We start from the raw sequence: 27,221 nt of genomic DNA, 5'->3' as shown, positions 1-27,221 counted from the left end.
CATCTTTTTTTATATCTCTAATATAGTGGGGCCCGTGTGTTAGCATGTCTACACGAAAAACTGCACGGCTAGCTTGATAGTTGCAAATGTCGTAGAAGACACCGCCTCGGCTTTAGTGCTTACTGGGAGACTTGGAGTAGCTTCGCAGAAGCGGTGGCCAGTGATTGCATCTGGTGTCATTCTCTCATCATCAGTGGCTCAACCAACCATTGGAGAACTTTCCCTCAAAAAAGAAACCTGTGGAGAATGGCTTGACCTTGGCATGATTTCTTCTCGTTTGGATTAACAGGTCCAACATGCGAAACCCGATATGTACGTCGCAATTGCCCTGCCCTGTCTCACGGGGCGACAGGACAGAAAGCATGCATGCCCTGTTGGACGTGACAAAGCAACCACCACTAAAATGCCGTCCAGACGGCAATATTTGACGTGATCCTCCCCCGGCCTGGACTGCCGGTTGCTGGCGGCGTGCTACGGGCCTTCTCATCGATCCGTCGGGCAGTTTGCGTTGCGGTCTGACAGACACACGGCAGGGACGTGCACCAAAGACATGCGACAACTTCATGCTCCTACTAAATCCAGGCCAGGCTCGTATGTATTGTCTCACGGCCACACTGATACATCTGCCCGAACTACTGTCTGTTTGTCTTTCTGCTGCCTCAAAGAGGAACTCCTCGCGGCGTACGGGATGCAGCGTGGGCACGAGCCGTGCTTGCAGAGGGCGCCGGCCGGGCATTAATTTGGCTGTTGCCACGGTTGCAACGAGCGGCACGCGACACGAACCACACGACACCGGTAGCTTGCAGCGGAGGCACGTACGGGGCCGGCCGTTCGGGACGGACCAGTGCAAGCGCGGCGAAGGCTGTAGGGCGACGCAAGAGGTTTGCGCCAGAAGGGTGGAGATAGCTCGTACGGCCCCGTCGGCGCTCTTTCATTGCATTGGCCTCGTACGTCCGTCCGGTCATCCCTCGGAGGCTCGGATAGGTTACAAGATTAATCGTGTTGAAACAGCTCTAGCTCAAATGTTACGAACAATCTAGCTCGCCCTTGTGCTATAAAACCTTCTTGTTGCATTCGCGACTACCCTTTTATATCTGCACTGCTCTGTCATCGGTTTGCTAGCCAAGGATTGATGGGAACAGCTGGAGTATGTTTTTTGTTTTGTGCAATTCGTCGCAGCAATAGTTCCAGTGTGTTTTGTGCAATTTGTCGCAGCTTGGAACAGACAAACCCTTTCCCACCTCTGGCCATCAGATCCGTGACGGGCCTAATCTCAAATTCTCAACGTGTCAGTAAATGACCTGCTTGGGCTTCTCTTCCCAGTACCCATTTCAGCCCGAAAGACTGCTCTTCCCGTTGCGTTGCGTGCCGCGGCACCTTCCCGGCAGCCGCAATGCTGCCCACGCCACCACCGCCGCCAGATCGGCACCGTCGGAGCCAACGAGGAAGCGTCTAGCCGGTGGCCTCAGGCTTTGACCCCGACCACAGCCACAATTGTGAAGCTCATGAGGTCAGTGCATCACGCCCTCGCGGGCCTAGAGATGCAAATGCAACCCCCCGAATCACGGGACCATGCGGCCGGAAGGATATGGAAGATGCGCGGGGAAGCCAGGTCGGAGCCGCGTTGGAGTTCCCGTGCCTGACTGCACGGCGGCGAGGTAAGACTAAAACCCTAGATCTTTTGTATGTATATTTTGAATCTGCTACTGGCTTTCTTCTGCAGTTCTGTTTGTGTTATTGCCTTTCTCATTGGCTGAACGGCGGGGACACTACTCGTACTTGGTTTAAGCCCGATTCAAATAACTCCACCATATCTATTTCGGTAGAGGCAATCCATGGGTACTTCGTTGCCATTTTGTCATGCTCTTAGGTTTTGGTTCTGGTTTGTACTGAATTCTTAGAACAGTTTAGGGATTTCTGACTGTGTGCATTCGTCGACAGAGATTGGAGATGAGCCCCTTGTGTTGAAAAACGATGTGTTCAGATATTGATCAAACTAGGTGGATCCCACTACTTAACTAAAATAAATGTATAATTCGTTGTCTGCATATTTGCATTCAAGATTCAGGTGGACTCTGCTTTGAGGTGGTAAAATCATGCTCATGATGAAGCCACGAGCATTAACCTGTATATGTGGTGATCACCAACATATGTATAAACGGGTATAATGCACTACAGATCAGTAACTGGTTTTGTATATAATGACCACCGTTAAGCTCGACCTCAAGTGTACTTGGAATGACCGAAGCCAATGCAGTAAGTTCAAATCAACATACTTTCCTTGGAACCATGGACAAACTGCACATTGACAACATAATCCTGAGGGGCTAATTAGGCATGTGTGACTAATTTTTTTAGGCACTCTGCACTCCCATGGTTTTGCTTAGGTTCCGGGCAGATGATGGTTGTTTTCAAAGGCTTGATTTAGATAAAATTCAAGGGACACATGCGATACCATTGAAATATTTTAAATTAGAAGTTACATTTGGATCTGGCCGCAAAGTTGGGAAATCAATACCATGGTGATTGTTGAGTGTTGACCCAAATAGTGATTACTCTGAGCTATTTCAGATAATGTCTCCATAAATATATTGCACATTGTCTCTGAGATGTCAACTTACATTAGAATATTTCCGAGAAGTACATCATCTTGGCGAATGATAAGCTATCATTTCAGCTTCTATGCTGAACTGTGTACTTCCTTCTGAACAGTGCAGGCTGGAAATTGGTCTTGCCTCATGTACGAGCTCATTATTTTTTTGTACAGGTTCATCTTTTGTTCTCATAGTTTGTTCCTTGGCAAATGACCGTCTAAGCTCGTTTAAAACTGAAGCCACCTCCTTCATGACTGGTCGTTGTTGTCCACTCAAATTTAAGCATCTCAGAGAGAGCTGTGCAACCGCATACAGTTGCTCTTCACCTGCTTCTGCCACAATATTTGGCTCTATCTCCTGAACTAGGCGCCCTTCACTAAATAGAATCGCTATATGCATGGCTAAGTTGCACGATTCCTCTGGCCTGCCTACGGAGATAGGCTTCTGCCTTGTCAATAGCTCTGCAAGAACTACTCCAAAACTGTAGACGTCACTCTTCTCTGTTAGCATACTGCTTTGGAAATATTCAGGATCGAGGTACCCTATGGTTCCTTGAATAAGTGTTGTTACATGCGTTTGATCAAATGGAACTGATCTCGATGCACCAAAGTCTGATATTTTAGCCACAAAGTTCTCGTCCAACAGTATGTTGCTTGATTTGATGTCCCTATGAATGATTGGTATAGAAGACGTGGAGTGCAGGTAGGCAAGCGCTTCTGCTATTTCTGCAGCTATCCTTAAGGTATCTTCCCAGGTTAAGGAGCGCGGTGCATTTCTGTTGTGGATGTGCTGAAAGAGTGTTCCATTGGGTATGAACTCATATACCAACAATGGAACTTCTGTCTCTAGACATCATCCCAAAAGCTTGACAACATTTGCATGATCGGTCTGTATAAGATGGTAATCTCATTGACAAATTGCTCCATCTGGCTCTCATCAAAAACCCTAGACTTCTTTACGGTAACCACAGTCTCATCTGGAAGAACACCTTTATACACTGTACCATATCCACCTCGGCCAAGAATTTGACTCTCACTATAACTGTTAGTGGCAATCTTGAGCTCTTGTGCGCTGAATATCTTTGCTGAGGAGCCCTTACCTTGAGAAGTGGTTGCCGAAAGTCTTTGTTGCAGCAGCAAACCTCCATTCTTCCTGAATAACTCAGCTCTCTTTCTTCTCACCTGTCTTCTCTTCATGCCCCAGTAGTAGCAGAGAGCTGCGGTGGTTACTGTAACCACAAGTGCAAGACCTACACCTGCAAATTTTGGATAAAAATATGTATCAGTACTTGTGTAAGTCTCCCTTGTTCATCTAACTCATGTGGAAGTAACAGTGTAAGGAATACTGTAGTGTATATAGGGACCATAAGATGTACGATAAAGAAATGTATGATAATTAGGAAGTCTTGATATTCCTTCGTGGATTCCCTTCTTCAATCTTTGATCGGAAAAAACATAATGCCCCTTAGGGACCTTTCCTTTCTTTGGATACCATGATTTCTGACATTTTAGCTTTGTAGTTTTTTATTCTAAATCCCATCAATTAAGAACCAATTCAAATTCATATAATAAAAGAATAAGAAAACACTACCTTATCCCTAGTGGTATCGTTTGGGCCACTGCCGCCAAAACAACCCTAGCTAGGTACCGTATTACTTCTGAACTGCTCACATGCAAATGCAGTACTGATGCTATCTTAAGGACAACCATAGGCTATGAATTATCTGTAACATTAGTGAAGATGTTTTCAGTCTAGGTATCCTTCTCTTAGCCATAAATCATAACATATTGTGTATACTTGTAAAAGGGGGGGGGGGGGGGGGGGGGGGGGGTTGACACATATAGACGTGTGAGTACTCTTGCACATGCAAATTTAGTCACAAGATATGTTTTTGATCTGCAGAACAAAGAGAGGGATGAGGACCACAAAAAGGTAAATAACTAGATATGTACACACACAAAAAAATTAGGTCTCACAATTGTATACTTTTAGCACGGAATATTGGCGGATGCACATAGTGTTCGAACATCTGCATGTTTGCCCCCACCCCCCCTCCCGTCCAAATTTTCTTTTTTTGCGTGTATTGTTCAAAAAAAATTGGCCCAGTTGCTGACCTCTCTTATGAATTGGTGTACATCTATACACTCTATACTAGATCAGTAGACCAGCATTGTAGAACTTTTTTGCCTGAGAATTGCAGGAACAAAAGAATTAAATAAAAACAAAAGATGATGATCTAATGTGGCATGTCATCTGTTGAGTAAGTTAACCCAAGAAGTATTTGTAGGAGAGTGATTTTGCCAGCCGTTGCCCTTTTTCTGGCCGTCGCTAGTCATGCCTGGAGAACCCTTTTTTTTGTGATGAATGCCTGGAGGACCTAATAGATAGCCATAGATCATCAGTAGAACTAATAGTTTACTCCTCGTGCTGACTGGTGAGCAAATACTATGTTTACCATACCTTGTAATTGTTGCATACGGACGTCTTTAGGAACTAAAAATATTAACATTTCCTGCTAATTAATTATCTTAATAGGAAATGCCTATCCTACCCTTTAGAAACCAACGATGGATATCTATATACTGCTCCCTCTCCTCCAAACAGTACAGGGTAGCATAAAAAGGCTCCTACAGCAGCACTTGAGAACCTGAAGTACTTCTAGCATAAGTACATATAAGTTCATTTATAGCTTTTGATACTGTACAAATTGTTAAGTACTTTTATCGTAGCCGTGTATGTCCTGAGTCATTTTCTTTAATAAAGCAAGGCATTACTATGGTAAACTGTGAATTTCTTTAAGACATATATAGGGCATTACCAGATGGCATAAGTGCCACAGTGCAGTTTGTTCCTGTCATGTAACCGTCACCAACCATGTTCTGGGGACAGGAGCAAGTAAAACCTCCTTCAGTGTTGTTGCAGAAATTCTGAATGCTGCAATTGTTATCGTCGATATTCTGGCATTCATCGATATCTAAACCAAGAAGGGAACACTTTATTTCAGAAATCAGAGTGGTATACTTCTATTCACAAAAACAGGTCCAGATGTATCACTGTTAATACATCTGTTCTGAATTCAACTATGAGCGATTGAAAGATTGGAACTTTGTTGTCGTTGCTTATGTTTGGAACCAGCACAAAACAACAATGACAATTATGAAACTAAGGAAATGAATACTTTTGCTTGCTTTTGGATGAGAATTTCAGAAACATCAAAATGTGGATGTCAAGAATTGTATCTTTCGTGCTGAATCCAAAACCATCTAGTATTTGTTTTTTTATTGTGTGGTATATGGACAAATTTGGAAGTTCATTTCTGAATTCAGATCAGGATTTTAAGTCAATGACGCGACAGTTGTGCTACACAGCTGCTGTCTGCTGTACTTGAAACCTAAGAAATTGCATTAGTTTTCAGGATTACAGAAAGCATGATGTGAAGATTATATGGACCAAGATCCTTGGAGCTGTGCAAGAGGTGTCAACATTGGCAAAAACTGTTTGTTAATCTAGAAATTTTAAGTGGACATTGACCACTGTGCAAGAGGTTACAGCTATCGCCGTGGTGGATGCATGGAGAGATATTTACCTACACATCCATCCGCGTCGTATGGATTCCCGGCGTACTCTGCATTGCACTTGCAGAGATAGCCAGCTCCATTGGGCGCGTCGATGCATCCACTCTTATCGTTACAGTACGGTGGCGCGAAGCTGGTGTACTGGACCTGGTCACATGTGCGACGCCCAACTGTCCAATCCAAGATCATCCGATGGTTGCCAGCCAACAACGGAGCGCCATTCAGCGTCCTCGTCCCATCATCGGTGCCAGCCTCGGAGACATCCTCCGCGAAGGACACAGTGTTGCAGGTGTTCTTCTCGTCGCTGGTGATGTGCCCTGATATCCTCTTGAACATCACGGTGAACTCTTGAGAGCCGTTTATCGGCATTGTTGCCTCACAGCAGGCTATACCATGATGGCAATTGATGGCGCTGGAGCTTCCATTGATACACCAGGAGAAGCAGGCTGTAGTTTGCGGTGAGCTTGGTATGTTCTGTACTAGTGTCGACCTTTCCTAGCTTTTGGTTTTGACATGTACTCATATCATGTGTACTGGGAGATTTTGTGCAAGAACCCTTCAAATTGACCTTTCCTTTTAGTCTAGAACATCACTTTTTATTTCCCCACTAGCCACTAATGCTCAGTCCGGAAAATTTCCCATTCCTTTTTTTTTTAGAATATTTCCCATTCCCAGTTGGTCAGCTAGACCAGCCACCTACACTAGACCACTAGTAAAACCAAGTGCTACTCGGCCGGACAGGTCCGCGCGCACAAAAGCACCCCCTAACGCAACGATCATTACGGCGGCCGTGTGCTTCGACGGACGATATCTTTGCACTGCGGTTGTTCTTTTTTGCTCTCTTGTCCTCTCTGGCCCGCCTGTTTGTGACCCACACTAAATAATAAAACGAATTAAATGGGTGACCATGTTGGGGCACTAATAGACCCAAACGGACACATGCCGGACAAATGTTTATGTGGTATTCGGGCCGGTCACGACCCAAACGGACAGACATTTTTTGTGTCCGATTTGGGTGGCTGAGCTCGAGATGTCCTAAACTGAACGATCGAGTAGTGGTGAATTTCACTCGAATCAGGGCCGTCTCCAGGAATTGGGGGCCTTGGAGCGAAACTGTAATTTTTGTTCTAAAATTGGGACAACTTCATATAATTAAATCGTATTTTCGTTTACTTATATAACTTCACGATTATAATATGCCTTATTTCACACAAAATCTAAAAATGTAGCATAAACGTAATGATAGTATAGAAGAGAAGGTCAGTCTGAGCCTGAAATTAAGACCAAACCAATAAATCCCGGGAGATTAGCAGATCAACGCAGCTGCAGCAAGCCGGGGAATCGGGGATTATGGCGACGGCCGACGGCACAAAGAAATCGACGAGTCGACTCAGATGAGAGCCTCTGAGCCTAGGCGCCCAGGCCTGCGAAATCGGGGATTATATGGACACAGGATTGCCAATTGCGCGGATCGTCGATCAGGTGCAGGCCGCAGGCTTCAAGCGTGCGTGCAGTGCGTGCAGCCAGCAGGGAGCAGGCCAGCAGGGCCTGATCGGGAGAGGCGAGGAGCCGTGGAAGCGGGCGGGCGAGTCGAGCGAGGCGATGGAGTCGTCGATTTCCCGTGCAGAGGCAGTCAAGAGTGGCCCGATGGCCTTCTCGTGCGTGATTAGCAAAGGCATTTGTTTTTTTTCTCGATTAATATCATGACTACATGGAGACTTGGAGGGCCCACAAGCATTTGTTTTTTTTCTCGATTAATAGCATGACGACTACATGGAGACTTGGAGGGCCCACAATTTTGAGGGCCCTGAGCGGTCGTGCATCCTGCTCATGCCCATCGACAGGCCTGCTCGAATATAGACAGGCGGAAATTTTGCATGAACAAATAAATCACCGAGTGGGTCTAACATAGACAGGCAACAAATGAGAAAAGATGGCACCCGAGACTAAATGTTCTTACTCAGGTCCACCACGGTTTGGCTCGGTGTTTTACTTGCAGTAGCTTCGGAGGAGTACGAGTGGTATGACCAGTATTACATCTGGTGTCGTCGCATTCTCTCGTCATCAGTGGCTCGCCCAATCTGTGGAGAATGGCTTGACCTTGGCATTATTCTTCTTCGGATAACAAGCGTAGACTTGTGCACGCAAAGACGCCACTACGGCAAACAAAGATAGTTGTGGCACGAATACTTGAGCGTGACTCCGGTCCAACGTGCGAAGACCCTGATGGCGTCGGCAATTGCCTTGCCGTGTCTCACAGGGCGACCGGACAGAAGCATCCACTGATAAACCCTTGAGTTTGCGGGCGCAGATCCTATGGGGCCTTCCCATCCGCCGTGCAGTCCGTGTTGCCGTCTATCAGACACGGCCACGTGCACCAGACCAAAGACACAAATTCCATGCTCCTGCTAAATCCAGGCCAGGTTCGTATTCTCACGGCCACACTGGAAGAGCCCGAACCACTGTCCGTCTGTCTGCTTCGAGCGAGAAACTCCTCGCGGACCACTACCCAGTAGTACCCACGTACGGTACGGGAGCCAGCGTGGGCACCAGTGTCAGCACCCCTGACATGCCAGACCCACCTGACAGTGGGCAAGAGACCATGCCGGTTCGGAGGCGTGAGCCGAACCGCAACTTTGTTGGACCCGAGTGGTTGCGTTCTGTCGCTGCATCAACTACTTAAAACGGTACCCGTGGCCTGAGAAGATCATCCAGTGGATCACAGAACCGGACGAAAAGGGTTAGTTGTAGTTCATACTAGTTGCTTGAATATTCTTCTTGCTATCGCCAGGGAGTTGGCTTGTAAATGAATCGATCTGACACCATATTCCTGAGCAATTGATCCACATCTTGCTCTCCCAACTCGGTACCTAACATCTGGTATCAGAGACCACCTACCACCCTTCTTCCTGGCACCATTCATCGAGACGCGTCGTCTTCACCAGATCCGCGAGCGTATGGCAACCACGGATCCCGGATTTCAGGAGTTCTTCACCAAGCTAACGGACTCAATCAATGGGCTGCGCAAGGACATGCGCGACACTTCAGCCGCGGTCCGCTCTCAGTCGGCCAAACTCGACGACCTCGTCGCCTGGCGACCGGAGATGGAGGCCCGCTTCACCATGTTGGCCGAGGCGGTCACCGCGTTGCAGCACCAACGCAGCCCGGGCCAGCCGACTGCGGGTGAGGAGACCACGGCCGCGTTCACTGCGATGGCCACTACTGCTGCCACCGACGGCTTTGGCGTCGGAATGGGCGCGCAGGGTGCTCCCCACAGGCCTACGGGCCACGGCGTCGACACGACTACACGGGCTATGGCCTCGGCGTTCGGCACGCCGAGCCATTCCCCGGGCAACGGTCAGTTCGATACCCCGTCCAACATGTTTGCTGGTTCCCCATTTGCTTCTGCGAGTCAGATTTTGGCTGGATTGGGTCAGGCACATCAGTCGATCTGTTTTCCCCAATTCTCTGGTGAAAATCCCAATCTCTGGACCACCCTTTGCGAGCAGTATATTCAGTTGTTTTCGATCCATGAGTCTTATTGGGTTCCGATGGCTTCGCTCAATTTTTCTGGCTCTGCTTCGATCTGGTTGCAATCGATTCGTAAGAAGCTAGCGGGATTTGACTGGCCTACGTTTACCGCTCTTATTTGCACTTGATTTGGTCGGGACAAGCATCAGCTCTTGATTCGTCAATTTTACATGATTCGTCAGACTTCTTCTGTGGCTGATTACATTGAGCGATTTGAAGAGATTATCAACCACTTCACTTCTTATTGTGATACAATTCATCCTTACTATTATCTTACTCGTTTTGTTGAGGGACTTCGGCCGGATATCCGGGTGATTGTGCTGGTCCAGCGGCCGCCAGATCTGGACACGGCATGCTCGCTTGCCCTTTTGCAAGAGGAGGCGCTCTCCTACGACCACTTCGAGCAACCGCGACCTCCGCCGTACTGACCACCACCACCAACTCATCCTGCGGTGCCCTTACCACTTCCGGTGCCACCTGTGCGTCAGGGTGCACCGCTGGCGGCGGCAGCTCAGGATCGGCGTGGCACGGACGGCGCCCGTGCCGATACATCCAAGGTCAAGGCACTGCGGGAATATCGTCGCGCTCGCGGGCTCTGCTTAAAATGCGGCGAACCGTGGGGACACGATCATGTGTGCCCCACCACTGTGCAGCTCCACGTGGTGGAGGAACTTCTTCAACTATTTGGCATCGACACTGTCTTGGATACAGATTCCGGCGATCTCCATGAAGCTGGGGAGGTCGTCTGTGCGATTTCACGGCACGCCTTGGAAGGGCATCCTTCCCCACGTGCAGTTCAGTTGCAGGCATGGATTCAAGGGCGTGAGGTTCTCATTTTGGTGGATTCCGGCAGCACCGCATCTTTCCTCAATCAACGTTTGGCGTCTCAGTTGGAAGGAGTGCAGGCCATGTCCAAAACTTGCCATGTCAAAGTCGCTGACGACGCTGATCTCATTTGCTCTCACATGATTCCTAATTGCGACTGGACATCTCAGGGGCATGAATTCAGCAACGATTTCAAGATTTTATCTCTGGGTGTGTATGATGCAATTTTGGGAATGGATTGGTTGGAGCTTATCAATCCTTTGATCGACTAGGTTGGCAAGCGTTTCTGCATCCTGACGGACAGTGGGCCTATGTTTCTGCATCCTGACGGACAGTGGTCCTATCTATCTGCAAGGTCACTTATCTGCACCAGCAACTAGGACTGTGATCAACTCGTTACAGCTCAGTGGGTTGTGTCGTCAGGGAGCCTTGTCTCATTTTGTGCACCCATGTTTCGTTGCTTCCATTTCGGAAGAATCTGCACCTGTCCCAGCTTGTGTTCAGCACATCTTATCCCAGTTCAGTGACCTCTTTACTGAACCCACGGAGTTGCCGCCTCGCCGTGCTTGTGATCATCAGATCCCTTTGATGCCAGGAGCTCAGCCTGTTAATATCCGGCCTGAATTGAAGAATGAAATTGAACAGCAGGTTGCAGAACTGCTTCGCTCCGGCATCATACAGCGCAGCTCCAGTGCTTTCTCATCGCCGGCCATTTTGGTTAAGAAGAAGGACGGCACCTAGCGTTTGTGCATTGATTACCGACACCTTAACTCCATGACAGTTATCAGCAAGTTTCCTGTGCCCGTAATCGAAGAACTTCTGGACGAGCTATCCGGTGCCAAGTGGTTCTCTAAACTTGATTTAAGAGCAGGCTATCATCAGATTCGTTTGGCCGAGGGTGAGGAGTTCAAGACTGCTTTCCAGACACACTCGGGACACTTTGAATACAAGGTTATGTCCTTCGGGCTTGCCGGCACCCCTGCCACGTTCCTTGGCGCCATGAACGCCACGCTGCAACCTTTACTCCGCAAATGTGTTCTCGTCTTCTTCGACGACATTTTGGTTTATAGTCCTACCTTGGAGGCTCATGCACAACACTTGCAGCAGGTACTCCAGTTGCTTCGTCGAGATCAGTGGAAAGTGAAGCAATCAAAGTGTGCTTTCGGACAGCAGCAATTGTTTTACCTTGGGCACATTATCAGTGGCAAAGGCGTTGCCACCGAACCTTCTAAAATTCAATCAGTCCAAGCTTGGCCAACCCCGTCTGATGCTAAGGAGGTTCGCAAGTTCCTCGGTTTAGCCGGCTACTGTCACCGTTTCGTGCGACAGTTTGGCATCATCGCACGTCCCCTGTTCAACTTATTGAAGAAGGGCAACCCATTCGTGTGGACTGCAGTGCAGGATGAGGCATTCGAGTTACTGAAGCACTGGCTCACTACAGCTCTGGTCCTTGCTCTGCCGAACTTTGCGAAGCCGTTCACTGTAACTACGGACGCCTGCGACACTGGAGTGGGTGCCATTCTGCAGCAAGATGGCCATCCAATCGCTTACTTGAGTAAGGCTCTGAGCCCACGCTATCATGGCCTGTCCACATACGAGAAGGAGTATCTTGCCATTCTCATTGCCGTGGAGCAGTGGCGCCCGTACCTGATCCATTCAGAATTTATCATCCAAGCAGACCAAAAGAGCTTGGTTCATTTGGAGGAGCGCCTCGCCACGCCATGGCAGCAGAAGGCTTTCACCAAGCTCCTCAGCCTTCAGTACAAGATTTGTTACAAGAAGGGAACCGACAACGGCGTTGCCGACGCTCTATCTCAAGCCTCTCATTCTGAACAGCTCCTGGCAATTTCTTCGTGTCAACCATCTTGGTTGGAGGATATTGTTTCCAGTTACCATTCAAACCCACAGGCCCTAAAATTATTTGAGCAATTGGCCGTTGTTCCTGACGCCAAAGGTCGATTCACCCTGGAACAAGGCATCTTGCGTTTCCGAGGGCGTATATGGCTGGGCGGCAGTACATTGATGCAGCAGCGCATCATCGCAGCATTCCACGATAGCCCCATGGGCGGGCACTCTGGATTTCACATGACCTATCGTCGTGTCCGGCGTCTGTTCGCATGGCCAAAGATGAAGCACCATGTCCAGCAGTATGTCCGTTGCTGTCAAATCTGTCAATAGGCGAAGCCGGAGCGTGTGGCCTACTCTAACTTACTCGTTCCTCTCCCAGTTCCAAGCGAATCGTGGGAGATCATCTCTATGGATTTTATCGAGGGCCTCCCACAATCAGGTCAGTTCAACTGTCTACTTGTGGTGGTGGACAAATTTACTAAGTTTGCCCATTTCTTGCCGCTGGCACATCCCTATACTGCCTCCAAGGTTGCTTTGCTATATATGAACAACATCTACAAGCTCCTGCCCGGTTCCATCATTTCGGACAGGGATCCCGTCTTCACTAGCCATTTCTGGAGTGAACTGTTCAGGCACACCGACACGGCTCTCAACATGAGCTCTGCTTACCATCCGCAAAGTGATGGTCAGACCAAACGAGTTAATCAGTGCCTAGAGACTTATTTGCGCTGCTTCACTCATGCTTGCCCAAGATGCTGGAGCTACTGGATTCCACTGGCTCAATTTTGGTACAACTCTTCTCATCATAGCACCATTGGGATGTCACCATTCAAAGCTATGTACGGGCATGAGCCTCGCCATTGGGGGATTTCCTCGTCAAGTACGGTTTCTGTTCCTGCTCTGCATACTTGGCTGGAGGAACGGTCTGTTATGCAGCAGCTATTATAGCAACACCTCAATCGAGCTCGTCAGCGCATGAAGACCCAAGCTGACAAGAAGCGCACGCCTCGTTCTTTTGCTGTCGGCGATCAGGTGTTTCTCAAACTGCAGCCCTATGTTCAATCTTCAGTGGCTACTCGTGCTCATCACAAATTGGTTTTCTACTACTTCGGCCCGTATCCAATCGTGGAACAAATCAATGAGGTGGCTTATAAGCTGGATCTTCCACCTGGCTCTTCGGTGCACCCCGTCTTCCATGTATCACAGCTCCGTCGCGCCCTCCTCTCAGGTACACAGGTCGAGTCAGAACTTCCTTTCCATACTGACATTCCCGCTGTTCCTGTATTGGTGCTCAAGACCCGTTGGCGCAAGTCCCACGGTGCCATGGTGGAGCAAGTTCGTGTTCGCTGGTCCAATCCAGCGGCTCTGGCGGGCACCTGGGAGGACAAGCTCGCCCTTCAAGCTCGTTTCCCTGGAGCTGAGGCTTGGGGTCAAGCCTCTTCACAAGGAGGAGGGGATGTCAGCACCCCTGACATGCCAGACCCACCTGACAGTGGGCAAGAGACCAGGCCAGTTCGGAGGCGTGAGCCGAACCGCAACTTTGCTGAACCCGAGTGGCTGCGCTCTGTCGCTGCATTAACTACTTAAAGCGCTACCTGTGGCCTGAGAAGATCATCCAGTGGATCACAGAACCGGACAGAAAGGCTTAGTTGTAGTTCATACTAGTTGCTTGGCTATTCTTCTTGCTATCGCCATAGAGTTGGCTTGTAACTGAATCGATCTGACACCATATTCCTGAGCAATCGATCCCCATCTTCCTCTCCCAACTCGGTACCTAACAACTAGCTAGCCGAGTAGCCGTGCTTGCAGAGGGGGGCGCCCGGGCATTTGGTTGTTGCCACGGTTGGCACCAGCAGCACGCGACACCGGTAGCTTGCAGTGGAGGCACGTGATCAGTGCAAACGTGGCGGAGGCAACATGGCTGCGCCGCTCCGGTGGAGATAGCAGCGGTTGGCTCCCTTGCATTGCATTGGCCTCGTACGAACGTCTGGCCATGGGTGTCGTGTGCGGTCCAGTGGTTCCACGCTCCTGGCCGTCGTGATCCAACCTGCGCCCGCCGCTCGTGACGGTCCGCCGGCTGGAGACAGACGAGGGGAAGAACCGCCGTACGAGCTGGGGGAAAATGGTGACACGGTGCAGCAGGCGTGGGCCAAAGCTTGCCGTGGGTTGTATGGCCGTACGAGGCTATGGGCTCGGAGCAGCCCAGCGACATGATTTATTGCAGATTAATTGTCTAGTTTATGTATCCTGTTGGAATTTTTTGTGTAGTTGGGCCAAGATCAAAGCCCATTCAACAATACATTTAGAATAACAGTTTTGCTATATTTAAGTTGTTTGATTGATTTTTAGTTAGAGATAAGTTGATGTCTCGGCAGTTGGATATGATTTGTGCTTTAAGATTCGAAACAAATGATGAAAAAAAGAAGATAAAATGAGATACGGGTACTAATCCAATGGTTCTGATTGGTTAACTTAGATTGCCTTTTTGCTTAAAAATCAGGAAACCTGACCTATCCGAGAGATGGCCAATAAGGTTTTTCGGGAGTGTTCGCACACGGATGCTAACGTTTATTCGTCTTTTGTCGGCATGTTTATCACTGATGAGCATTATATTCAGTACTTTTCGTGCGCATTTTCAGAGTTTTTGCACTGCTTAAATTCTTCTTTTCACTCCTGAAAGTATGTTAAAGTAACAGATTCCACTCCAAAGAGGCAATTACAATCTTCAATTCTTTATATGCAGGAAAGGGCGAAAAAGGCCCAGAAACTTCAATTAATTAGGATGAGCACCTCACTCAACATTAAGAAGGACTTTACAAGGAGAAGAATGTTAGCAGCGGGGATCAACTTGGGCACTAAAGAAAATAATTAGAGGACTAAAAGGCAAAAGGGGAGTCACGCCATGGCCATGTGCCGGTGGCTTTTCCAGAAGGACCATAACAAAAGGGGGGCTTTTCTTCTTTTGGGGGAGGGGAGACAGATCGAGAAGAGGGGAGATCAGAAAAGAGGAGAAGGAAGGAGAATGGAGGTCGCGGCTGGAGATCCGCCTCACCGCTAGGCTGCTCGTCCACATCGTCATCAAGCTCGAGTATTTGTTCTGCATCTTCCCGATCCGGCTTCCTCTGCTTCTCCTGCTTCGACGTTCAACAACTTGGCGAAAAATCTCTGAACCCTCTTCTATAGCAGCTCTTTGGTGACGAAGTCCAACCACTCTTTCCCTTCCCTTGCTCTTTTGCTGATCTTGTTGTACTTGCATTTGGAAAGATAAATCGTGTGAAACTTGTTGCCGTTCGTGTTGCTGCTTGTAAGACAGAAACCTGCAAGAATTTGATAACCTGTGTTTTGTTAGCCCTCTTGCTTCCTCAGTTCTTTAGTTTCAGTAATTAGTGAGTCATATCTTTGCTGCTTGTTATTATTTCAGAAAAATACCAAAAACATTAGACAAGTTTATTTTTCTGTTCGTGGTTCATATAGTTTCTTTGTGCTGTCCGTAATTTAGATTCAGAGTAAACCTGTTACTTGAGTTCACTAAAGTGCAGTCCAGAGCTCTTTTGTCACTACTTTTAAACACCAGTTTGTGTGAGTCTAGCTTTGGGAGTTTGCTTAATATTTGTAACTCAATCCCTGTGGAGAGAACGACATATCACTGTAAATTTTGCATCGATCAATCACCATAGCTCATGACACCGCCCTAACACTGCCTAGATCGCTGCTGCCCAGGGGAAGGCTCCAACTCTCGCTCAGATCGCTGCCCAGGCAGAAGCTCCTGCTCCTCCTCAAATTGTTGGTGCTCAGGTTCTGGTCGTCGCTACGGTGGCTGCTATTGTTACTGTCAACGCCAACCCTTCTGGGGCCAATGCCGACATCATTGTCAACGGTGGTTCTTCTCAATGCAGAGTACCACGTCATATGTGATCTACTCTTTTTTGTTGGTTATGACATGTTGTTTTATTATTCATGTTGTATTTCGCCAAAAAATGATTTAGATATAGAATTAGATTTTTTATTCTTCTACTTACTGTTATTTAGCATATGTAGTCTGTATAATCGGACGTAGTTTGGTTGGCATATTGTGATTTTTTGGATGAACTCCATGTTGAAATTGCCTAATCATTCAATACGCCGTGTTTTGATTTAAAGTAAATTTAACAGAAACACTGCATTTGGCACTAATTTTCTCCGAAACCACCTCTCTCGAGTCACATCTTCTCAAAGGACCCAAGTTTATAGATCTAGTGCTTTTGACAGCGAAGCGAATCTGACACTTCTGATTCACATGTATTTATTAATCCGACTTTTAAGAAAAGAAAATGCAAAGCCTCAAATTGGAAGTACAATATTTCAAAAGAAAAGAAATATGTATGGTTCCCAATAATATCGACGGTGAATTAAACGTGAGAAACCAAAGGAGTACTTGCGTTGAATTTCCATGCGGTTTGTTTTCCGGAGCGCTCATTTGCGATGCTCCGTTGGCCCCTATTCCGACGAGAATATTTACTGACCACACTGGTCCAATTTTATTTTGAACATTTCTATGAAAAGGCACTCGTGCCAACTGTACGTGGTCAAAGATTCGCAACGTGTGGCGCCCAGCTTTAGCTTTCATGAGACAACGATGTAGCCGTATGAAGTTGGTGGAAGAAGAGCAGGACTTCACGCTGCAGTAGTGTCACGTGCAACCTCATCAGGTGGCAGTGCCACATCTCGTCTCGATCAGAACTCAGAACAGAAGATTACTCTTGCAGCTAAGCTAGCTACCGCTAATTAATCTTGATTCCAGGTAAGTACGCCGATGGGTACGGAACGGTGGTGGTCCGGTACTCCGGTGGAGTTCTCAGTCGCTCTTGTACGTGAGCTGCCGTGCATTGCATATATGTCTCTGCTTGGCTAAGTAAACCTTGTGATGCTGTCAAAAAAAAGAAGTAAACCTGCTGATTCCCACGAATCACCGATCAGGCATGCATCTCTCTGCCTGGTTTCCTCTTCTCTTTCACCGTTGTTGCGTGCCCTCGCAGTGATGTCCGCAACTACGCATTCATTTGCTTCTGGGCCTCTTCTCCAACGAGCCTAGGCAACGAACTGTCAAAGAACCAATAACCATACGGAGCTCTGCCCGATTCAACTGGCGAGATGATAACAAGACCAGGGTTCAGGGCGCCGGGCACGCAGACACGGCAGCGCTATGGACCCCGATGGGTACCCGAACCCGCATACCCGACGGGTATGTGCCCGTTTAAGATACGCCACGGGTATGTAAATGGTAAAATCCTGTACCTAACAGGTATGACAGGTACGGATATGGTATTGGCCTACCCGAACCCGTATACCCGTATTCCCGCATCTAACTACCAGCCTAGTAGAAGAGCCCATTAAGTATTGCCTAAGGCCCAACCCAGTATGTTTGGTATATAAACACGATGGCCCCCCAACACCACAAGATCTAACCCTAATCCAAATTCCCCATCCTGGCCATCCCTCTGCGCCGCCAGGCCGAGGCGCCCGCTCGCCACGCGCCCACGAACGGACGCGCCCCCGCCTCTCCTCCCGCCTCCGCCGGCCGCCTCCCCGCCTCAGCCTCTTCCTCCTGTCCTCCTTCTCCTGTCCGCTGGCAAACGGCCCGGGGCCAGCGCCCCCGCCTCGGCCTTCTCTGTTCCTCCTGTCCACCGGCTCCCGGCCACGCACACGCGCTCGGCGCCCCCGCCTCGGCCTCTTCCTCCTGTCCTCCTTCTCCTCCTCCTTTCCGCCGACCGAGTTCAATTTCTGAGAAATGCGTGAACTTTGTTCTGGATTTTTTTTTGAATGAAAGCTTGTTCTGTTTGTACTGTGTAATTATATATTTGTGCAACTTTGCTCACGGGTTTTGCTTTTTTAATGTGAAATTGTGTAAGCTCCTACGGAGTATTTAATATTAGCGGGTCGGGTAGACATACCCGAAGGTAACCCGTACCCGTGACGGGTGGCGGGTATGGTAAAATTTCATACTCGACCGCGGGTACGGGTAGCGGTTGGGAATCGGATCGTCAGGTACGGGTATGGTTGAGCTGTAACCGTATCCGAACCTGTCGGGTGCCATCCGGAGGCAGCGCCCGTCCGTCAGTCATGCATGCGTGTCTCATGTTATGTGACGGAGGGAGTACATTGAAGCAGAGACCTAGAGCCCAGATACGTTCCTCGGAGACGGCATCCATCGATCGACAAGATGCAGAGGGACGCAACCAGACAAGCTCACGCACGCACCGGACCCCGCGTTGATGGGGCTGTTGATCGAATCCCCACGGTGTGAAGTGAGAGTGGGAGCCAGCCAAATTGCACTGTCCTGCGAGTCCGGCTGCGGCCGGGATTAAGTCGTGAAAACACTACCGCCGCTTGCGTGTTTGTTTGCAGGGGGCAGGGAGGAACAGGGGAGCCAGCGGGGAAAGACTTCTGCTCTTGTGCGTGATGTGGAGATGCCCTTCGTATTTTTCACGTTTGTTTCGCATCTCCGATGATCCGGTACGTTTACTTTCTGTTGCCGGATTAGGCAACATATGTAAATTTCCAATTCCTGGCCCATGCTGCCATGCATCGAAGGGAAGAGTCGTGCTCGTGCACCACTTCATCATGAGGAGGGCGCCAAGCCGTCGCGAGTCGAAAGTGCTTCCTCTGAATTCCATTTCGTGCCTTTCAAAAAAAAAATACTGTCGGTCTAGACCCGTTTCACAAAATGTAGAAATAAGAAGAAACAAAATGTGTGGTCATCAGTCATCGGAATCCTATAGGAATTGTTCGCAAAAAACAATAACGTTTAGTAGCTAACGGAACAAAAAATTATGCCTAACATCAACTGCCAAAATTCCAAATAAATATAGTGGAGTAGAAACAAATTTTAGAAGAAAAACGTGTTTCCTTGAATATCTCCAGCATTATGGAGAACTATCGACAAAACAAAAGAAACAACTAGCTCCTTAGGAACTACTTCCGCCGATCCTAAATTTTTGACTCAAATTTATCCAAATATGGATGTATCTATTCTTAAAAAGTGTCTAAATAGATGTAATATTTCGACAACAATTTAGGATCGGAGGAATACTTCGATATGCATGAGTTGATGGTGGCCCATCGTTGCCGCACTTCTATCGGAGTTAGTCTGTCGTTGTAACTTGTAGACTAGAAGTCGTCAGGACTAAGGATGAGTTTGCAATTGCGGTGGATTATGATAATCCACCAACCAGATTATTCATATTTACCTGTTTTCTTTGTCTATTTTCTCACAACAGTTATAAAATAATTTCAGCATAATACAGTTCAAGAATGCCAAACTGAACCTAAGATGCACAAAGACTTGCTTCGCTGAAGGCGCAGCATGAAGCTCTCGATCCATGTTTCATATCCGATGTCGTCGATCCAAATGAACAACACCGATTTTTAAGCAAAATGTTTTAAATCAAAGATGACAAATCAGACTCGTTGGGTTAAGATCTCAGGGCCATCCCCGCTCTCTCCTCTCCCACATGACAACCCAGGCTTAAGATCCGACGATCGTACTAATAAAAGGGAATTTAAAAAATACCCAATCATCCGGCTTGGTCTGCCCATGTACTCATAGTTATAAGGACATCTCCAATGGTTGATACTAAGCAGGTACTAGTCCTATATGGCAGAGAGATAGATAGAAAAAACAAAAAGAGGATGACATGCGGGTCCATTAGGAAAGAGAAGTGAATTTTTTTAAAAAAAAAACCATAAAATAGAAATTAGTAACGGCATGTTGTAGAAGATGCGCTACCATGTACTCAATCTGTACTGTATTCATGTGTTTTTCCACAATACAATTAAACAACTTCTATTGCCGATGCATGTGTCTTCAATACACGCAGGATTAATGCAAGACGTTTTATTTCTGTGTTTTTTGGGTTGTGGACGTAAATGGTCTCTTCAAAAGTTCAAATCCCAGAAAAACAAACAAATGCGCGGATAAGAAGACGGGGAGGAGACGAAATCTTTGCAAAGAACTTTTGAGACAAGCACATATACAGTGATGCACGCATGCACGCACGCGGTGACAGGACTACACGGTGTGCCGGTGTATTATTAGGTTTCCCCTGTCTTCTTTTTATGCACCAGCACGCAATAGGTGTTAGAATCTACAGTGTCAAATCGCGGGAGACGGGAGACCCACGCAGCTTTTCTACAGTGACAAGTCGTTTTCACGCACGTAGCTTAGCTCGCTCGCTTCAAGCATTGGACAAACGTCTCGAGTGACAGAGCATGAATAAATGCAGGCAGATGCTGCTGGTGGGTCCATCCGAAGCAACAGTAGGATTTGTCTAGTCAACCAATGCATGCATGCATAACACAGGACGCAGCAGAAGCCAGCCGCTAGAGCTAGCCCAGATATATAGCGAGCCCCGATCCGGTGCGAAGCACGGCCACGGCAAAGCCGCAAAGGCAGAACACACGAAAGGAAGAGAATAAACCCCAAAGCACACACCAAGAAGAAGAAGAAGAAGAAGAAGCTAGAATGGATCCCAACGACGCCTTCTTGGCGGCGCACCCGTTCAGATGGGACCTGGGCCCGCCGGCTCCGGCCCCGGCTCCGTCTCTTCCTCCGCCTCCTCCTCCGCCGCCGCAAGCTCCTGCTCTTCCGGCGCCGAGGGAGCTGGAGGAGCTGGTGTCGGGCTACGGCGTGCGGGCGTCCACGGTGGCGCGGATCTCCGAGCTCGGGTTCACGGCCAGCACGCTCCTCGTCATGACGGACCGCGAGCTCGACGACATGACGGCCGCCCTCGCGGGGCTCTTCCGCTGGGACCTCCTCATCGGCGAGCGCTTCGGCCTCCGCGCCGCCCTCCGCGCCGAGCGCTCCCGCCTCATGTCCCCGCCCAACGCCGCACCCGGGACATGCCGCCTCCACGGCCACCACTCCCTCAGCACCGTCGACGGCGCCTCCCAAGAAGGTACTGTACTTACCAGTGTTCATGTGATCATGCAAGTACTCCATATCCATGCAAAAACTGTGGTTAATTACTCATAATGCATGACAGTGTTGTCGAACGAGCGGGATGGGGTGGCGAGCGGGGGAATGGGCGAGGGGGAAGAGGCTGGAAGGATGATGGTGGCTGGGAAGAAGCAGAGGAATGGATTGGCGGGGAGGAAGGGGAAGAAGGCGAGGATGAGGAAGAAGGTGGGAGGAGATGAGCTGCGGCTGGACGTGCAGGAGGAGGAAGACGGCGGGAGGTCGGAGTCGACGGAGTCTTCGGCGGGTGGAGTGGGCGGAGGGGAGCGGCAAAGGGAGCACCCGTTCGTGGTGACGGAGCCAGGGGAGGTGGCGAGGGCTAAGAAGAACGGGCTGGATTATCTGTTCCATCTCTACGAGCAGTGCCGGCTCTTCCTGCTCCAGGTGCAATCCATGGCCAAGCTGCATGGGCAGAAATCTCCCACCAAGGTGCGTGTCATTTACCATTGTTACGTTATATTTCGCGGTTTTGCTATAGGTATATATATTTCGGCTGTTGTAATTAAGTTCGTGTTACGAAAGAGACTCGATTAAACAATACATAAACCATCCGGAATGGTAGAACCACTCCGGACTTGTGCATTAGACTAAACTAAGTCCAACATGTTTTTTCCATATTGCTTTCGCATTGCAAAAACATTTGTATCATTCATAAATCGATCAGAGTCCGGGTAAAAATTTCATGTTGAAATTTTTTGATTATATTTCGTACATAAATCAATGTAACATACATTTTCGCAGCCCGAAAGCAATATGAAAAAGTCATGTTGAACTAAGTTTAGTCCAATGCACCAGTACGGGCTGGTTTCCACCGGTCATGGTTTACGTAGCGTTCAGTTGAACCGTTTTTCGGTCTTGCCCTGTTTACCATTGAAAACAGGCGCAGTTCAGCGATTGACCATGCATCTCTGGATACAACTGCATGCATGTCAGCTACTCAGCTCAACGTGACTACTCGGCTTGTATTTTCTAGCTGCTCATTTGTACTGCCTGCTGCCATCTCATAAATTTCTTTCGGTGCTCAAGAAAGATGGCAAGCGAAAGAAATCATGTTGTTTTCAGATTTCCCACTCACTTTGTGTCAGTCACTAGTGAGTACTGCGATGATCTGCGTACTTCCACCGTATATTTAGTTCTTAAATTAACGGTGGCTGTGTATAAAATTACACAACATATGAGTACAAGCTGCCTCTTGGCCATTGTAATCATGCGCACATGTACGTTAGTTACGCAATGAGCATCATACACAACACTAATATTTAGGAGAACCAAGTAACCAACCATTAGTTAGATGGTTATGCCTAGCTAGACCCGAGATCATCAAGGACCAAACACTAGGTTGGACGTCCGGCATGTTGGGGCCGGTTGGTGGTGTGCTGCGTGAGTCTAAATTATAGTCTGTGTTTCTAGAAACCACTATATTTTGGAAAGAAAATCAAAAGCGAGTTTTGCCAACCCGTGGTCAGACAAAGGCATGATTTTTAGCAACAGTTCTCAGGGTTCACTTAAGAAGTGGCCTTACTATAAAGTGGTCATGCATCTACCTTGGACATATAGTAAGTGCATGTTCTGTTAAGTTTGGGTACGGAGTAAATAAATTTTCTACATGACAAGTAGATACTGAACTATACACTAGATTTAAAATCATACTAATTGTTACCACTATAAAAATTTGATCACGCCATAGAGAAAAGACATAGGTAATTGACATGTCCTGTTGAAACCTAGTATTGAAAAAGTATACTTGTTAATATATGTTTGAATAACGACGTATGGAACTAGTTTAAAGATCAGATTCAGCGAAAAATTGCTTTGCTTTTGGAATTGAGTGTAAACATAACTTGCTGCAAAAAGAATTAAATTAAAATTTCTTTGCACGAAAGAGGCAATCCGTGGCTTGAAAACAAACACTCGTCGTAGAAATGAACCAGATATTCTGCTTCACTTCCCAATGTGCGCTTTTGTTTGGTAGTTCTGGTTTCCTGGACGGCTGGGCATGTTGTCCCTGTTTCATTGGTTCCATACACGATCAGAGTGTAAGTGGTAGCAGTACAGTACAGGAACTCAGAGTTGGTACTGCATTAACTTGCCACACGTACGCAAAACCCCAAAAAAACAACGAAACCACATTATCCTATAGAGATGCTATCGGAGAAGAAGTGGGGAGCACTTGCAATTTCTCCTGGTGCCACGCACGCACGAACACGCGCCAACGCGCCACGGTACAAACAAACAAACAAACCTGGAAAAGATCTCCGCGGTGTCAGTTATCCATACTCCAAAGGCTCGAAAGCCTGCCTAACCGTACGTGTGTTGTCTTGTCGGCCCCTAGCTTAGCATCAGACGGGCGTGCAGCCAGCCGTTCTTAACCTCGGGTCCCGCCCGTTTCTGTGCCTCATCTGCCACGCGCTAGCACGTACGAGCCATGTGATCTCCCCTGCCGCCTGCCATCGCACCGCGCCCCGGTCCTGGTCGGATTCCCGGGTGATTGGATAAGGACTGCTAGCCTCCTCCTGGCTTCTGCGGTCGCTGGCTAAAATCCGGATCCGTGAGCACCGTCCACTGTGCGACGGATGACCGGCAAATAAACTAACCTTTCCGTGCTGTGCTGTGCTTTGCTTGACTGCTGCTTTGTGTTGTGCAGGTGACGAACCAGGTGTTCAGGTACGCGAAGAAGGTGGGGGCGAGCTACATCAACAAGCCCAAGATGCGGCACTACGTGCACTGCTACGCGCTGCACTGCCTGGACGAGGCCGGGTCGGACGCGCTGCGGCGGGCCTACAAGGCCCGGGGCGAGAACGTGGGGGCCTGGAGGCAGGCCTGCTACGCGCCGCTCGTCGACATCTCGGCCCGCCACGGCTTCGACATCGACGCCGTCTTCGCCGCGCACCCGCGCCTCGCCATCTGGTACGTGCCCACCAGGCTCCGCCTGCTCTGCCACCAGGCCCGCAGCGCCCACGCTCACGCAAGCGCCGCCGCCCTCCCGCCGCCGCCCATGTTCTAGTTGTTGATGCCGGGGGCGTTGCAGCTGCCTGGTCTGGTCGCCGACCTACGAGGGAGTTGCGTGGTTTCGAAGCAGTAGTGTGTGTGTAATCAGTACTCGCAATAGTTTCGTTTTGAGTGGGCTAGATTGTGTGTGTTTTGTTTGTTGGATGGGCCGGCTTTGTGTGTGCTACAGATGGCCCGTCCCTGAGACTTAATCCGCTTGCTTGTTTCTAACATGCGAAATGTGCAACCTTATCGATCAAAATTTCGAACCACCACGACAAACCTGATCATACTCCCTCCGTCCCATCAAGTGACTAAAATTTGTCCATATTCCTTCCGTCCCATCAAGTGACTTAAATTTGTCCAAATATGGATCTTCTGTTTAAGAAGCATCTAGTTACATGTAATAAAAAATCACTTAATACGTTACGAGAGAGTATTATTTTGAGTATTATTTTTCTTCTTCTGGACGTCGGGCACTCGATTATTTCAGTTACACAGATACAACGGGATCGAATCATGAGTGGGGATGAAGGACCAGCACTATCGCGATACTAAACCATTGGAGTGAAACAGAAGAGCAACTCAACACTTGCACCATTTCAGTCAAATGAGGGATACAAGGATCCTCGGCCTAAAGAGTCGCATTTCATCCAGGTAAACAACCTCGATTGCATAGGGTACTACTATGTCACTACGAGGCATCACCCAGTTAAATGAACCAACACATGCAAGAACTTTTCACCACATCCAATGGTATATAGATTGATTTGTCCAAGTGCGGTAACAGGTCCCACAAGATTACTACAAAAGCATGACAAAAATAGGAAGGGTCACGTCCTTGGTGAGATACAGAAGCAGCATTTGGAAAAGGACATGACTTCCATGTCATCAGATGATAATCTCAAGCCTGCATAGTAAAAAAAAATCATCAAACCAGTGAGATACGTAATGTTTCTGGCAGCATTTAATCATAACCAAGAAATTGAACAAGGATGAGACCACACAAAGCAATCATACTCATGGATCAAATTCAGACAGACACTAAAACATATGAATATAGAAGCAACCAGGTTCTACTCAGTTTTCTCATACAACCTTGATTTATGCTTAACATAGAACAAAGTGGAGTATATAACAGAATATTGACCAAAACAAAGAAACTAAGAAAAAGAGGAGGAGCAGATAGGAACAAGCACATCAAACACTTCCAGCTGACACAATTTTACAATCAACCGTCTAAATCACAAATGCCAAGATCCACCACCCAATTCAACATTATTTAACTACTATTGGGATGGTACCATTAGACGTAAGATTCAATTAATATCACAACATATGGTATATACTTCCAAATCAGAACACATAGGAAAATTGCATCTAGATTCTATGAGACGACAAGACAGAATGTAAAATATGAAACCTGGTAAAGAAATCAAACTTTTTTGAATCATTCGATTGAAGGAGAACTAAATTACAACTCTGAGTAGATTAATCAAAGAACAGGGACACGGTGCACCATATCGGACCTTGTCAACAAAATTTTACACTTGAATCATTTGATTGAATGAGAATAATGAACTAGTTTTGAGATTGTAACTCCGATTTTATTCTAATGAAACAGTGCGGGTGTAACATTTCAGACCTAGTTAACAAAATCTTACTTCAAATCATTCCATTTACTGTGAATTATGAACTACCCTTGAGATTGCAACTCTGAACAGCTCTGCTAGATAACATTGCAACAGATAACCATGTTTCAACGAGCTTATTTGATAGAGCACATAAGCAAACTGCCATAAATACATAGTATGAAACAAGCAAACAGACGTAGCAATGACACAACAAAATGAGAGTTAGGAACTTAATTTATATTGTGAAGGTAAATTACTTCCATTGCATTCCCATTCCACCCACGTCAGATCACAAGTTAAGCAGTCACATCGCAAATCAGACCGGACTCATCAAAATTGTAATAATCTAAAACTCGATTGCTACGACCGTAACAAAACAAAGGTCTCACTCATACCTTCAAGCGGAGGGAATCTCGACCTCGCCATCGTCGATCTCCGTCTGAAGATCCTTGGGGTCCTTTGAGTCGACGGTGCACCCAACGCTGACGCAGGTACCGAGGATCTCCTTGACAGTCCCGGTCATCTCCTTCGCCATGGACCTGGGCTTCATGATCTTGGCGATCTCGATGACGTCGTCTAGGCTGATGTTGCCACTGTGCTTGATGTTCTTCACCTTCTTCCTGTCCCTCTCGGGCTCCTTGAGGGCTTTGATGACAAGGGCCGCGGCGGAAGGGACGACGGAGACCTTGGCTTGACGGTTCTGGACGGTGAGCTTGACGGTGACGCGGAGGCCCTTCCAGTCCTTGGCCGTCTCCTTGGCGATGTCCTCACCGATCTTCTTAGGGGAGAGACCGAGAGGGCCGATCTTGGGGGCAAGCGACGACGCCGCGCCGACCTCGCCTCCCGTCACGCGGACATAGACCTCCACCACCTGCGATGGGTCCAACTTGGGCGGCATGGTTGCTGCTCGGTGGTAGGCGGCGGCGGCGGCGGCAGGAGGGTTTGGGAGAGGAGAGACTTTGGAAGAGCAGTAGGGTTCGGGAAGCAGAATTACGCGACTTTATATAGCACCTTGGTGGTGTGTCATTCGCTTCTGGGCTTTTTGTGGTCACTTGTGAGGTCCATCTCCCGTGCAATTCCGCGGAAATATTTGTTTTCAGTTAAACGGACCCAGCTTGTATTCTACTTAGGCTTAGCGGAAGTGGATAGCCAAAGGCCCATAACGAGAACTAAGTCCATGCAACCAGGCCGGGCTCTGCTGCAAACCAGTCCAATCCAACTACAGCTTGAGTTT

At 48.0% G+C, this 27,221-nt stretch overlaps 2 protein-coding genes and 1 pseudogene across 2 annotated transcripts; 1 reads left to right on the top strand and 2 right to left on the bottom strand.

The window, feature by feature from the left end:
- Window positions 1-2,580: 2,580 nt before the first annotated feature.
- On the bottom strand, window positions 2,581-8,773 carry LOC100838266 (annotated as a pseudogene).
- Window positions 8,774-20,766: 11,993 nt separating this feature from the next.
- Window positions 20,767-24,645, top strand: LOC100829666 (probable transcription factor FL). The gene is made up of 3 exons (XM_003580387.4): window positions 20,767-21,306; window positions 21,394-21,794; window positions 24,010-24,645. The coding sequence occupies exons 1-3, from the start codon at window positions 20,874-20,876 to the stop codon at window positions 24,367-24,369; spliced, it is 1,194 nt and encodes a 397-aa protein (XP_003580435.1). The 5' UTR covers window positions 20,767-20,873; the 3' UTR covers window positions 24,370-24,645.
- A 283-nt stretch (window positions 24,646-24,928) lies between these two features.
- Window positions 24,929-26,976, bottom strand: LOC100839364 (60S ribosomal protein L12-3). The gene is made up of 2 exons (XM_010242055.3): window positions 26,383-26,976; window positions 24,929-25,263 (listed from the first exon to the last, which is right to left on the bottom strand). Exon 1 carries the CDS (start codon window positions 26,883-26,885, stop codon window positions 26,385-26,387), a length of 501 nt encoding a protein of 166 aa, XP_010240357.1. The 5' UTR covers window positions 26,886-26,976; the 3' UTR covers window positions 24,929-25,263; window positions 26,383-26,384.
- Between the last annotated feature and the right edge of the window lie 245 nt (window positions 26,977-27,221).

This window comes from Brachypodium distachyon, chromosome 5 (genome assembly GCF_000005505.3).
Source record: "Brachypodium distachyon strain Bd21 chromosome 5, Brachypodium_distachyon_v3.0, whole genome shotgun sequence".
In the NCBI taxonomy this organism is placed as follows: Eukaryota; Viridiplantae; Streptophyta; class Magnoliopsida; order Poales; family Poaceae; genus Brachypodium; species Brachypodium distachyon.
Note: the sequence above shows the minus strand (reverse complement) of the source record. Positions and strands in the feature narration are given on the sequence as shown.

Coding starts and splice junctions, on each gene's coding strand:
- LOC100829666 (XM_003580387.4), top strand. CDS start 20,874: ATGGATCCCAACGACGCCTTCTTGGCGGCGCACCCGTTCAGATGGGAC. Junction 21,307..21,393: donor CGACGGCGCCTCCCAAGAAG/GTACTGTACTTA, acceptor AATGCATGACAG/TGTTGTCGAACGAGCGGGAT. Junction 21,795..24,009: donor GGCAGAAATCTCCCACCAAG/GTGCGTGTCATT, acceptor TGTGTTGTGCAG/GTGACGAACCAGGTGTTCAG.
- LOC100839364 (XM_010242055.3), bottom strand. CDS start 26,885: ATGCCGCCCAAGTTGGACCCATCGCAGGTGGTGGAGGTCTATGTCCGC.